Raw genomic sequence first — 13,905 nt, 5'->3', positions numbered from 1 at the left:
AGTTTGCATTGCTAATAAATATATCTTATTAAGCTCTGGATGCTATGTACAGCGAATATAAATGGTGGCAGGTAGAAAAGGAAGAGAGGGAGAATAAAATGGTTTTCACTTCCCTTACTCAAATCAAATCATAGTATTAGAGGGCTTACAAGTTACAGTGCATTCTGGAAGAGTGATGTGTCAGTGAAGGTGGATTTGATTTTTAGAAACAGGCAGAAGTCACTGAAACCCATTCTGATATTTAAGGTCAAGCAAATTAACAGTTTTCAATGTTGAAAGAAAGTTTAATGCTTTTAAGTTATTGAGACTGATTTTCTTGAATGGCTTATAAACAATTTTGAAAGCGCTTTCAAAAGAGGAAGTCTAATAATATTTTGATCATTGGAAATATTGTGAGAACAGGTATAACCTATTAAGGTGATGTCTTTGAAGATAATAGTCATTTTGTGTTTTGCAGTTTTGTGTTTTTTGTTTAAAACAACCATAAGTCAGAACCATTGATTTATAGCCAGAGCTTGTAATATTTACATAGAACTGTTTTCATTTCTCCTTTTCTCCTCCCTGACCACCTGTCCTTTGGCCTTTTTACATCACATTTACATATGCTTACAGAGGTGGGGAATAAAAGGAAGGTGAAACTACACCAATTTTGTTCCTGGTTAATTAATAAAATTCAATAGGGATTTTTAGCAAGGGAGAATTTTTCAACTATTAACTGCAGTGAAGTTTTTAGATTATCTGTTGATTTAACTATCCATGTTATCTCTGGTCTTCCCTTAGCCCAGATAATTTAAACTTAGCTGAATAGATAATTTGCCATCTGTAATTATGGCCCGGCCAATTTTACCCTTGGTCTACTATTAAATGTTTAACCATGTGTTCACAGTCATTAGTAATTTGGTATAGGAAAGTAATAAAGAGTATTTTTTTGTGTGTGTGTGGTACGCGGGCCTCTCACTGCTGTGGCCTCTCGCGTTGCGGAGCACAGGCTCCGGACACGCAGGCCCAGCGGCCACGGCCCACAGGCCCAGCCGCTCCGCGGCACGCGGGATCCTCCCGGACCGGGGCACGAACCCACGTCCCCTGCATCGGCAGGCGGACCCTCAACCACTGCGCCACCAGGGAAGCCCCAATAAAGAGTATTTTTATTTATGGAAGGGAGGAAAGTTGATAAAGCTTTTGGTGGTAACTTAGCAACATGATGAACTAGAAAACTATAACATTTTCATTTTAAACACTTTTTTGTATATGTAATAATGATGTAAATTCTATTTGGAATATACAGGAACTAAGTAGAAACAGAGACTCTCCTGAAATAAGCCTTCTCTCAAGTACTACTATTAAAGAACTTGGTACATTTGCTGTAAAGGAGAACTTGTTAATAGAGCCAGAGAAGGAGCCTAGCAAGGACGTCACATTGACCATGACTTCTGAAGAAACCAAAGATGAAGAAAGCTCTCTTGAAACTTTTGTGTCTATCTTAGAAAAGTTACTGACATCACCAGAAATCACCCAGGAGGAAAGACCAATTAGAATAATGAGTGATTTTCAATGTAAAGAGTTGATGAACCCATTGAGCAATTCTTCGAGTTCCATATCAATACCTTTGACATGTCACAAAGATTTACTAGAAAACTCAAAGGATGATGCATTGCCAGCTGAGTCGTTAGCAGCCTTAAACACGTTGTCAGAAGCCAAGGTGGAACCCATCTGTCACAGAAAAGAGGGAGATACCAGTCTCAGTGCTGGAAATGAATGTTTAGGAGTGGAGCCCAGTATGTCTCAGACTGATGAAGATTGTACACAAATAGCAGAGGTGAATTTTGAGACTCTTTGTTCTACTCAACCAGTTGAACAAGATTCCAAGTTAGGTGAGCTACAGGACAAGCATCTTTCAGTGCAACAAGTAAGTGCAAGTATGAGTCTATGATTTTGCCTTTTATAGTGACCTTTAACAAGTCTTCATTGCCCATATACTTTATTTTAAATTCAAACCTTCTACCCAAATACCAGCACTCAGAAGATACTTTTTGACTTTGAAGCATATAGTTACCTTTATTGAGGTTCCCGGGGTAGAGTTTTCAAGGGGTTAAAAGTTAAAATAGATAAGTTTCTCCTCTGAAAACCTGAGAAGATATATCATCATTACATTGCTTATATAGCAGAAGGAAAAAAATTGTTACCAGAATTTTCCCGATTAGCTCAGAAAATCACTATGTCTGCCTAGGTGCAGAGTAGAGATAAGATACCCACATCAGTTTCTAGTTGGAAGTAAAATATATGCAATTGGACTGCCAGGAGAGGGAGAAAATTATGCCTGGCTTCAGTACAACTTGGCATACTGTGTCTGAGGATACTGTCAGGTGACACAGTTCTTGGGTGTAGAATTCCTGGACTATTATGCTTGGAGACCCTGGAGTGGCCTGTCACTTGCCAAGTCCCTTTTTCATGTTGACAATTTTTTTCTTTTTAAAAATAATCTTTATTTTTTCCTGATTATAATAGTAACACATCCTCATTATAAAAAAAAAAAATCAAACATTACAGTAAGAGGAAGTCTCCCACATTCCACTTTCCAGAGATAATCATTGTTAACAGTTTGCTGCATGTCTCCATTTTTTTCTATGCATAATTCTATGTAAGTTTATTTTATATAAATGGGATTATATTATACATAATGCTTTGCAATTTGTTTTTAAAATTTAATAATACATCGTGGTTATCTTTCTGTGTCAACAAAAGTAGCACTACTTAAATCTTTCTACTTGTTGAATGGTATTCCACTCTATGGGTGTGTGTGTGTGTGTGTGTGTGTGTGTGTGTGTGTGTGTGTGTGTGTGTGTGTGTATAATAATATAATTTATTTAACCAATTCACTAATGATGGTCATTTGGATTTTTTTTTCTTTTCTTTTCTATCCTCCTTCTGGCTATTACCAAAATGCTCCTGTGAACATTTCTTGGAAGATTTAAATAACATTATACTAAGCTCAGGTTATAACATACACACCTGGAATAATACTGCATGCAATTCTGGTCAAAAAATTTCAAAACAGATATAATGATATGTTTAAAAAATCCAGAAAAAGAGAAACTAATCATGGGGATAGGGCATGAAGATTAAGTTAAACATTCCAGGATTCTAATCTAAAAAGAGGTAATATGAGTAAAGTGTAGGAAATTATGACTGGTATTGATAGAGTAAGCATGAACTTAGGAGGTCTTCAAAAAAAAGTCTACTTAGAAGTAGAAAAGAGATTGATTTAGAACAAATCAAAGTAAATACTCTTTTACTTAGCTATAATAAAAATATGAAACTTGTGGGACTTCCCTGGTGGTCCAGTTGTTAAGACTCTGCGCTCCCAATGGAAGCGGCCCGGGTTCGATCCCTGGTCAGGGAACTAGATCCTGCATGCCACAACTAAAGATCCCATATGCCGCAACGAAGATCCCACATGTGGCAACAAAGACCCCGTGTGCTGCAACTAAGACCCGGTGCAGCCAAATAAATAAATATTTTAAATAAAATATGAAACTTGTTATCTTGAGAAGCTTTGCAAGCTGGATATATAAATAAGCTCAAGAAAGGTTTACGTGATATGTATAAAAATATGTATCCCCACAAAAGTTAAATCTATAATGGATTTAACTTTAAGGGGAAGTTAGAGCCGTTCATGATATACTGCTAACCTTTTAAAATCAATATAATGGAAGTTATATAGTATCTCATCCCACAAATATCACTTACTGTTGCTATCAAATAACAAAATACTAGGCTGAATAGAACACTGATCTGGCCTGGCGTGACAGTACTACTCTTTTTATGTGTCTCTCATCATTTCGTGCTACCCATTTCCTATGAAATTAAAGCACCCAGAGTGACCTTAGGTTTATCCTTGAGTTTTAAGGATGAATATTGATAAAAATAATATTTACTTATGCTTTTCTTGTCTTAGGCTTTTAAATCTGCATTGTCGGGGCTTCCCTGGTGGCGAAGTGGTTGGGAGTCCGCCTGCCGATGCAGGGGATGCGGGTTCGTGCCCCCGTCTGGGAGGATCCCGCATGCCGCGGAGCGGCTGGCCCCGTGGGCCATGGCCGCTGGGCCTTCGCATCCAGAGCCTGCACTCCGCGACGGGAGGGGCCGCAGCGGTGGGGGGGCCCGCATACTGAAAAAAAAAAAAATCTGCATTGTCATTTGTTACATTAACTATGATAAAATTTACATTATGTTCACATATGTCTATGGGTTTTTGTATTTCCATCTTATAAGGTATTTTTGTGTAATCAAAGGACAAGATAAAACTTAATTTCTTCTAATTTTATTTTATTTTTTTGCATTGTTGTAATTATTTGTGTATGTATTTACATCTTATTACAGAGTCTAGAAGACCCAAATCCATTTGGATTGCAAACTTTGGTTCATCAAAATGTCACCTCTTGTGATCCACTAAATAATAAGGGAAATTCAAAGCCAGTGGAAAATAGCTCTGACCAGGACACTCCATGTGTGTTAAGGAGATCATCCAGACTGAAAGTAGGCAGAGATGCAAAGCCCACAGCTGACATATATAAGATGCCAGAAAAGATTTTACCCAAAATACTTGGCTGTGAGGATCAAACAAATAATAACTCTTCAACTGAGAATTTCAGGTATGCTACCAACCTAATACATAATTCTGTGTTTGGGACATTAGAGTCAGTGTACCTCTAAGTAAAGAACTTTATTTTTCAGTTTTGTTATTTTATTAATTTTGCAACTTAAAAAAACCCCAGAAAACTCTTTTACTTTCTTTTTTTAAGACAAAATAATGGGAAATTGTTGTATTTTAGCTTAATGCTAATTTTCTTTCTTTAACATCTCTCACCACACATAGTTACAAATTTTTTTTCTTGTGATGAGAACTTTTAAGGTCTACTCTCTTAGCAACTTCTCAAATGTACAATACAGTATTATTAACTATAGTCACCATGCTGTACATTACATCCCCTGGACTTATTTATCTTATAACTGGAAGTTTGTACCTTTTGACCACCTTCACCCATTTCACCCACCCACACCGTCTCCTACCTCCAGAACTAGTCTGTTCTCTGTATCTATTAGTTTAGGGTTTTTGTTTTTTTGATTTTTTGTTTTTTTGTTTTAGATTCCACATGTAAGTGAGATCATACAGTATTTGTCTTTCTCTGACTTATTTCACTTAGCATAATGCTCTCAAGGCCCATTCATGTTCTAGCAAATGGCAGGATTTTTTCTTTTTTGTGGCTGAATACCATTCCATTGTGTGTGTGTGTGTGTGTGTGTGTGTGTGTGTGTATCACATTTTCTTTATTTATTCGTCCATAGATGGATATTTAGGTTGCTTCCATGTCTTGACTATTGTAAGTAAAGCCACAGTACAAATGGGACTGCAGATATTATTTTGAGATAGTGATTTTGTTTCCTTTGGATAAATACCCAGGAGTGGAATTGCTGGATCATATGGTAGTTCTCTTTTTAATTTTTGAGGAATCTCCATACTGTTTTCCGTCGTGGTTGCACCAATTTACATTCCCACCAGCAGTGCAAGAGGGTTCCCTTTTCTCCACACCCTCTCCAGCATTTATTATTTGTAGACTTTTTGATGATGGCCATTCTGACTGGTGTGGGATGATATCTCATTGTGGTTTTGATTTACATTTCCTTGATGATCAGTGATGCTAAGCACCTTTTCATGTACCTGCTGGCCATTTGAGTGCCTTCTTTGGAAATGTCTTTTTAGTTCCTCTCACGTTTTTTAATCGGATTGCTTTTCTCTTTGCTATTGAGTTGTATGAGTTCTTTATATGTTTTGGATATTAATCCCTTTTCAAGTATATGATGTGCAAATATTTTCTCCCATTTGGTAGATTGTCTTTTCATTTTGTTGATAGTTTCATTTGCTGTACTGAAACTTTTTAGGTTGATGTAGTCTCATTTCTTTATTTTTGCTTTTGGTGTCAAATCCAAAAAATCATTGCCAAGACTGATGTCAAGGTGCTTACTTATGTTTTTTCCTAGGAGTTCTGTGGTTTCAAGTCTTACTTTCAAGTCTTCAATCCATTTTGAGTTGATTTTTTGTATATGGTGTAAGATTGTGATCCAGGGGCTTCCCTGGTGGTGCAGTGGTTGAGAGTCCGCCTGCCAATGCAGGGGACACCGGTTCGTGCCCCGGTCCGGGAAGATCCCACATGCCGCACGGAGCGGCTGGGCCAGTGAGCCATGGCCGCTGAGCCTGTGCCTCCGGAGCCTGTGCTCCGCAACAGGACAGGCCACAACAGTGAGAGGCCCACGTACCGCAAAAAAAAAAAAAAAAAAAAAAGATTGTGATCCAGCTTTATTCTCTTGCATTTGGCTGTCCAGTTTTCCCAACACCATTTACTGAAGAGACTGTCCTTTCCCCATTGTATATTCTTGGCTCCTTTGTCATAGATTAATTGACGATATATGGGTAGGTTTATTTTGGGGCTCTCAGAATAGAGAGAACCAAAATAAACCTACCCATATATGCTTTTATGCCAGTATTTTACAGTTTTTGATCAGTGCCATACCACAGGGCAAGTCCTTTTTTTTGCCTGCCTCTTTTTTCCTAGAAGTTGTGAATAGAGTGGATAGTGGCATGCCAGCATGGGGAGTGAGGGACAGGAGCCTCAGAATACTCACTTATAGGTGACTATCCCTAAAGGAGAGAAACCCATAGGTGGCACAAAGACAAACCATAATGACTGGCATGTCTGTCACAGAATTATCTGCAGTTTACTCAGGAGCCATCTCCATGTTTAAAACTGCTATCCTGCTTGACAACAGCTCAGTAAAATATCTTCGAGTTTTAAAAAAAATTAGTCAAAAATTCGGTATGATTCTTTTTGAACGGTTGTGGAGAACATGATAGTAATTTTAAAAGCACATTTATTTTTCAAGAATGCAGAATCCTGCTTTAAGGATTGAAGGTAAAGGGAAGACTGTGCATTCATCCAGACTCGAGAGTGGAGAACAGATCAGGAAAAACAGAAAACTTGCAAGGAAAAATGGTGAGGCCTATTTTATTTCTTTATTTCTTTAATAAGTAACTTACAAAAATATAGAATCCTGGTACTAAAAAAGGATTTAGAGATTATATGTCTCAACTTTCTCATTCTACTGATGAGGAAGTTCAGAGAGGTTAAGGATTTTCCCCAGCACTGCACAGCTCATTAGTAGTATAACTAGGATCCTGAACTTCTGCCTCATAGACTGCTATATTTCCTGTACTTTTACTTTTAAGAGAATAGTTTCAGAACCCGTTTCAAATTTAGATATCTGACCTATTTGTGGTGTGACTAACCTAGCATAGGCTTTGGGAAATTATAACCAGAAGAATAAATAGAGGAAATTATTATATATTTAGATGTTATTTCTTTGTTCCTATATATAAAACCCCAAAGAATGAACTAAAAAACTATCAGAAATAATAAGAACCCAGGAGTACTGGTTACAAAATAATAGATGGCGGGACAGTTGGCAGAATTGAAATATGGACTGTAGATTAAAGAATAATATTGTATCAATGTTAAATTTTCTTAATTTAATAATTTGGTTATGTAAGATAGTGTCCTTGCTTTTAGAGAATATGCTCTTAAGTATTACTAAGTAAAGAGGCATGGTGTATGCAAGTTATTCATTATGTGTATATGTGTCTGTGTGCATGTGTATGTATATATAAAGAGGCAGATAGAATGATTTAAGTGGCGGCAAAATGTTAACAATGGGGGAATCCTTTGTTTTATTTTTACAAAACGGAAATTATTTCCAGCTAAAAAGTTTAAAAAATTCAATAAACCAAAAGAAGACAAAAGTAAATACCTTTCATATACATAAGTATTACCCAGTTACAAAATATAAGAGAAGATCCCATTTATAATAGTTACAAAAGAGAGAAAATACCTGCTTATATACCTAATAAGAAATTGCCATACCTGTAAGGAGAAAGTGTAAAAATTATGCTGAGGGACATAAAAAAGGCTTGAATAAATGGAAAGAAGAGCCTTATTCTTGACCATAAAGATTCAGCATTGAAAGAAACTTACTTCTCCCTAAATTATTCTGTAAATGCATGAGAGCTCAATCAAAAACAGATTTTTGTGTATTTGTTAATTGTTCTGTTTTGTTTTGCTTTATAAGGCTGGAGGTTAGCTATGAGAATGATACAAAATTTCAGCTGGAAAAATAAATATAAAAGACTAACAAAATTCTGAAAAATAAAACAAAGGGAGAGTGGAGAGGCAGGAACCTGCTCTACATAATGTGAAAGCAATTAGAAAACAATAGAAGTTAAAATAAGTTGGTATTGGCACAGGAATAGACAGATAAATCAGTGAAACAGAATAAAGGGTTTAGATGTAGAAGCCAGATACAATGGGAATATGGGGGTAGGTCTGTGATAAATATGGCATCTCAAATTGATGGCAGAAAGAAGGAGTAAATAATAAATAGTGAAAAACACAAACAGTTGGATCCCTATAACATTCCTTATACCAAATTTAATTCCAGTCTGGCCAGAGTTAAAGGAAAAGAAAAGTTCTAGGAGAAAAGACAAGTGAATCTTTTTATAATCTTGGAAAAACCCTTTGTAAAGAACAATTCAAGACCAGAAGCCAGAAGGGAAAAGAATGATAAAACTGACTATATACATTTTTTAAAAATTGTATGGAAAGATATCCTAAAAAAAAAAACAATCATCAAACACAGAAGAAATATTAATAACACATGACAAGGGGTTAATTATACTAGTATGCAGAGAGCTCTTACAAAACAGTAAGGATAAAGAAAAATAGGAGTTCACAGAAAAAAAAAATGTAAATACATGAAAAGATTAACATCTCACTCATACTTAAAGAAATGCAAATTAACAAGTACAATTTTCACCTAAGAGAATACCAATAAACATTTGAGAATTCCCAGTGGCAAGAATGTGGAAAAAGTAAACAATCTCATATGTTTTTGGTAAAAGTTTTTTCAGTCTTTTTTTAGGGCAGTTTATTTACATTCATCAGAATTTTAAATCACAATTCTTTTGAATCTGCAATTCTGTTTAAAGGGATTTATTCTATGGCTGTATTTGCTTAAATATGTAAATATATTTTATAAAGATGTTCATTACAGCATTGTTTATTATAATAAAATGACTAGAAACGATCTAAATTAAGTGAATAGTTAACAAATTATAATGTAACCAATGAAATAATATTCAGTCATTTAGGAAGTCAGAAGAATATGTATGTGTTGATAAGGAAAAAAAGGCCATGTTTTTTTTTTTTCATGTCATAAGGATGATATTAAATTTCTTGTTGGAAACAGTGCAAGCAAGAAGACAGTGGAGCAGCAGCTTTAAAGTACTAAAATAAATTCTATAGAATTCTATAACTAGAACCTAGAATTCTATACCTAGCAAAATATCTTTCAAAAATGAAGGTGAGGGGAGAGGAACCAAGATGGCGGAGTAGAAGGACGTGCTCTCACTCCCTCTCGTGAGAACACCAGAATCACAACTAGCTGCTGGACAATCATTGACAGGAAGACACTGGAACTCACCAAAAAAGATACCCCACATCCAAAGACAAAGGAGAAGCCACAATGAGACAGTAGGAGGGGCACAATCAGAGTAAAATCAAATCCCATGACTGCTGGGTGGGTGACTCACAGACTGGAGAACACTTATACCACAGAAGTCCACCCACTGGAGTGAAGGTTCTGAGCCCCACGTCAGGCTTCCCAACCCAGGGGTCCAGCAACGGGAGGAGGAATTCCTAGAGAATCAGACTTTGAAGGCTAGTGGGATTTGATTGCAGGACTTCGACAGGACTGGGGAAAACAGAGACTCCACTCTTGGAGGACATACACAAAGTAGTGTGCGCATCGAGACCCAGGGGAAGGAGCAGTGACCGCAGGGGAGACTGAACCAGACCTGCCTGCTGGTGTTGGGGGGTCTCCTGCAGAGGCGGGGGGTGGCTGTGTCTCACCGTGAGGACAAGGACAGTGTCAGCAGAAGTTCTGGGTAGTACTCCTTGGTGTGAGCCCTCCCAGAGTCTGTCATTAGCCCCACCAAAGAGCCCAGGTAGGCTCCAGTGTTGGGTTGCCTCAGGCCAAACAACCAACAGGGAGGGAACTCAGCCCCACCCATCAGCAGACAAGCAGATTAAAGTTTTACTGAGCTCTGCCCACCAGAGCAACACCCGGCTCTACCCACCACCAGTCCCTCCCATCAGGAAATTTGCACAAGCCTCTTAGATAGCCTCATCCACCAGAGGGCAGACAGCAGAAGCAAGAAGAACTACAATCCTGCAGCCTGTGGAACAAAAACCACATTCACAGAAAGATAGACAAAATGAAAAGGCAGAGGGCTATGTACCAGATGAAGGAACAAGATAAAACCCCAGAAAAACAACTCAATGAAGTGGAGATAGGCAACCTTCCAGAAAAAGAATTCATAATAATGATAGTGAAAATGATCCAGGACCTCGGAAAAAGAATGGAGGCAAAGATGGAGAAGATGCAAGAAATGTTTAACAAAGACCTAGAAGAATTAAAGAACAAACAAACAGAGATGAACAATACAATAACTGAAATGAAAACTACACTGGAAGGAATCAACAGCAGAATAACTGAGACAGAAGAACAGATAAGTGACCTGGAAGACAGAATTGTGGAATTCACTGCTGCAGAACAGAATAAAGAAAAAGGAATGAAAAAAAATGAAGACAGCCTAAGAGACTTCTGGGACAACATTAAATGCAACAACATTTGCATTATAGGGGTCCCAGAAGGAGAAGAGAGAGAGAAAGGCCCCAAGAAAATATTTGAAGAGATTATATTCAAAACTTCCCTAACATGGGAAAGGAAATAGCCACCCAAGTCCAGGAAACGCAGCAAGTCCCATACAGGATAAACCCCAAGGAGAAACACACCGAGACACAGAGTAATCAAATTGGCAAAAATTAAAGGCAAAGAAAAATTATTGAAAGCAGCAAGGGAAAAATGACAACATACAAGAGAACTCCCATAAGGTTAACAGCTGATTTCTCAGCAGAAACTCTACAAGCCAGGAGGGAGTAGCATGATATATTTAAAGTGATGAAAGGGAAGAACCTACAACCAAGATTACTCTACCTGGCAAGGATCTCATTCAGGTTCGATGGAGAAATCAAAAGCTTTACCGACAAGCAAAAGCGAAGAGAATTCAGCACCACCAAACCAGCTCTTCAACAAATGCTAAAGGAACTTCTCTAAGTGGGAAACACAAGAGAAGAAAAGGACCTACAAAAACAAACCCAAAACAATTAAGAAAATGGTAATAGGAACATACATATCGATAATTAACTTGAACGTGAATGGATTAAATGCTCCAAGCAAAAGACACAGGCCTGCTGAATGGATACGAAAACAAGACCCATCTATATGCTGTCTACAAGAGACCCACTTCAGACCTAGGGACACATACAGACTGAAAGTGAGCGGTTGGAAAAAGATATTCCATGCAAATGGAAATCAAAAGAAAGCTGGAGTAGCAATACTCATATCAGATAAAATAGACTTTAAAATAAAGAATGTTACAAGAGACAAGGAAGGCCACTACATAATGATCAAGGGATCAATCCAAGAAGAAGATATAACAATTATAAATACATATGCACCCAACATAGGAGCACCTCAATACATAAGGCAGATGCTAACAGCTGTGAAAGAGGAAATCGACAGTAACACAATAATGGTGGGGGACTTTAACACCTCACTTAAACCAATGGACAGATCATCCAAAATGAAAATAAATAAGGAAACAGAAGCTTTAACTGACACAAAAGACCAGATAAATTTAAGTGATATTTATAGGACATTCCATCCAAAAACAGCAGATCACAATTTCTTCTCAAGTGCACACAGAACATTCTCCAGGATAGATCACATCTTGGGTCACAAAGTAAGCCTCAGTAAATTTAAGAAAATTGAAATCATATCAAACATCTTTTCTGACCACAACGCTATGAGATTAGAAATGAATTACAGGGAAAAAAATGTAAAAACCACAAACACATGGAGGATAAACAATACGTTACTAAATAACCAAGAGATGGCTGAGGAGATTAAAAAATACCTAGAGACAAATGACAATGAAAACACGATGATCCAAAACCTATGGGATGCAGCAAAAGCAGTTCTAAGAGGGAAGTTTATAGCTACACAAGCGTACCTCAAGAAACAAGAAAAATCTCAAATAAACAATCTATCCTTACACCTAAAGGACCTAGAGAAAGAAGAGCAAGCAAAACTCAAAGTTAGCAGAAGGAAAGAAATCATAAAGATCAGAGCAGAAATAAATGAAATAGAAACAAAGAAAACAATAGCAAAGATCAATAAAACTAAAAGCTGGTTCTTTGAGAAGATAAACAAAATTGATAAACCATTAGCCAGACTCATCAAGAAAAAGAGGGAGAGGACTCAAATCAGTAAAATTAGAAATGAAAAAGAAGTTACAACAGACACTGCAGAAATACAAAGCATCCTAAGAGACTACTACAAGCAACTCTATGCCAATAAAATGGGCAACCTGGAAGAAATGGACAAATTCTTAGAAAGGTATAACCTTCCAAGACTGAACCAGGAAGATATAGAAAATATGAACAGACTAATCACAAGTAATGAAGTTGAAACTGTAATAAAAATCTTCCAACACACAGAAGTCCAGGACCAGATGGCTTCACAGGTGAATTCTATCAAACATTTAGGGAAGAGCTAACACCCATCCTTCTCAAACTCTTTCCAAAAATTGCAGAGGAAGGAACACTCCCAAACTCATTCTATGAGGCCACCATCACCCTGATACCAAAACCAGACAAAGATACTACTAAAAAAGAAAATTACAGAGCAGTATCACTGATGAATATAGATGCAAAAATCCTCAACAAAATACTACACATTAAAAGGATTAACAACAACACATTAAAAGGATCATACACCATGATCAAGTGGGATTTATCCCAGGGATGCAAGGATTCTTCAATATATGCAAATCAATCAATGTGATACACCATATTAACAAATTGAAGAATAAAAACCATATGATCATCTCAATAGATGCAGAAAAAGCTTTTGACAAAATTCAACACCTATTTAGGACAAAAACTCTCCAGAAAGTGAGCACAGAGGGAACCTACCTCAACATAATAAAGGCCATATATGACAAACCCACAGCAAACATCATTCTCAATGGTGAAAAACTGAAAGCATTTCCTCTGAGATTAGGAAGAAGACAAGGATGTCCACTCTCGCCACTATTATTCAACATAGTTTTGGAAGTCCTAGCCACGGCAATCAGAGAAGAAAAAGAAATAAAAGGAATACAAACTGGAAAAGAAGAAGTAAAACTGTCACTGTTTGCAGATGACAGGATACATAGAGAATCCTAAAAATGCCACCAGAAAACTACTAGAGCTAATCAATGAATTTGGTAAAGTTGCAGGACACAAAATTAATACACAGAAATCTCTTGCATTCCTATACACTAATGATGAAAAATCTGAAAGAGAAATTAAGGAAACACTCCCATTTACCATTGCAACAAAAAAATAAAATACCTAGGAATAAACCTACCTTGGGTGACAAAAGACCTCTATGCAGAAAACTGTAAGACACTGATGAAAGAAATTAAAGATGATACCAACAGATGGAGAGATATACCATGTTCTTGGATTGGAAGAATCAATATTGTGAAAATGACTATACTACCCAAAGCAATCTAGAGATTCAGTACAATCCCTATCAAATTACCAATGGCATTTTTTACAGAACTAGAACAAAAAATTTCCATTACATTACATTTGAAAATCAATCACTGTAATTTGTTATATTAATAAGTTA

General features: G+C 36.9%; 1 protein-coding gene across 11 annotated transcripts in view; it reads left to right on the top strand.

Annotated features, from left to right (window-relative positions):
* ANKRD31 (ankyrin repeat domain 31) overlaps nucleotides 1-13,905 on the top strand; it is a 130,576-nt gene that overhangs the window by 27,750 nt on the left and 88,921 nt on the right. For 10 of the 11 annotated variants that reach the window (XM_067731016.1, XM_067731017.1, XM_067731019.1 and 7 more), the window contains 3 exons: nucleotides 1,286-1,906; nucleotides 4,378-4,649; nucleotides 6,937-7,046. In XM_067731016.1, the coding sequence (XP_067587117.1) occupies nucleotides 1,286-1,906; nucleotides 4,378-4,649; nucleotides 6,937-7,046 (1,003 nt within the window). The remainder of the gene's footprint in view (nucleotides 1-1,285; nucleotides 1,907-4,377; nucleotides 4,650-6,936; nucleotides 7,047-13,905) is intronic. The other variant, XM_067731022.1, reaches the window with a different exon arrangement.

The sequence above is a fragment of the Pseudorca crassidens genome, chromosome 3 (assembly GCF_039906515.1).
Source record: "Pseudorca crassidens isolate mPseCra1 chromosome 3, mPseCra1.hap1, whole genome shotgun sequence".
Lineage (NCBI taxonomy): Eukaryota > Metazoa > Chordata > Mammalia > Artiodactyla > Delphinidae > Pseudorca > Pseudorca crassidens.
This window is presented reverse-complemented; position numbering and strand designations above follow the sequence as displayed.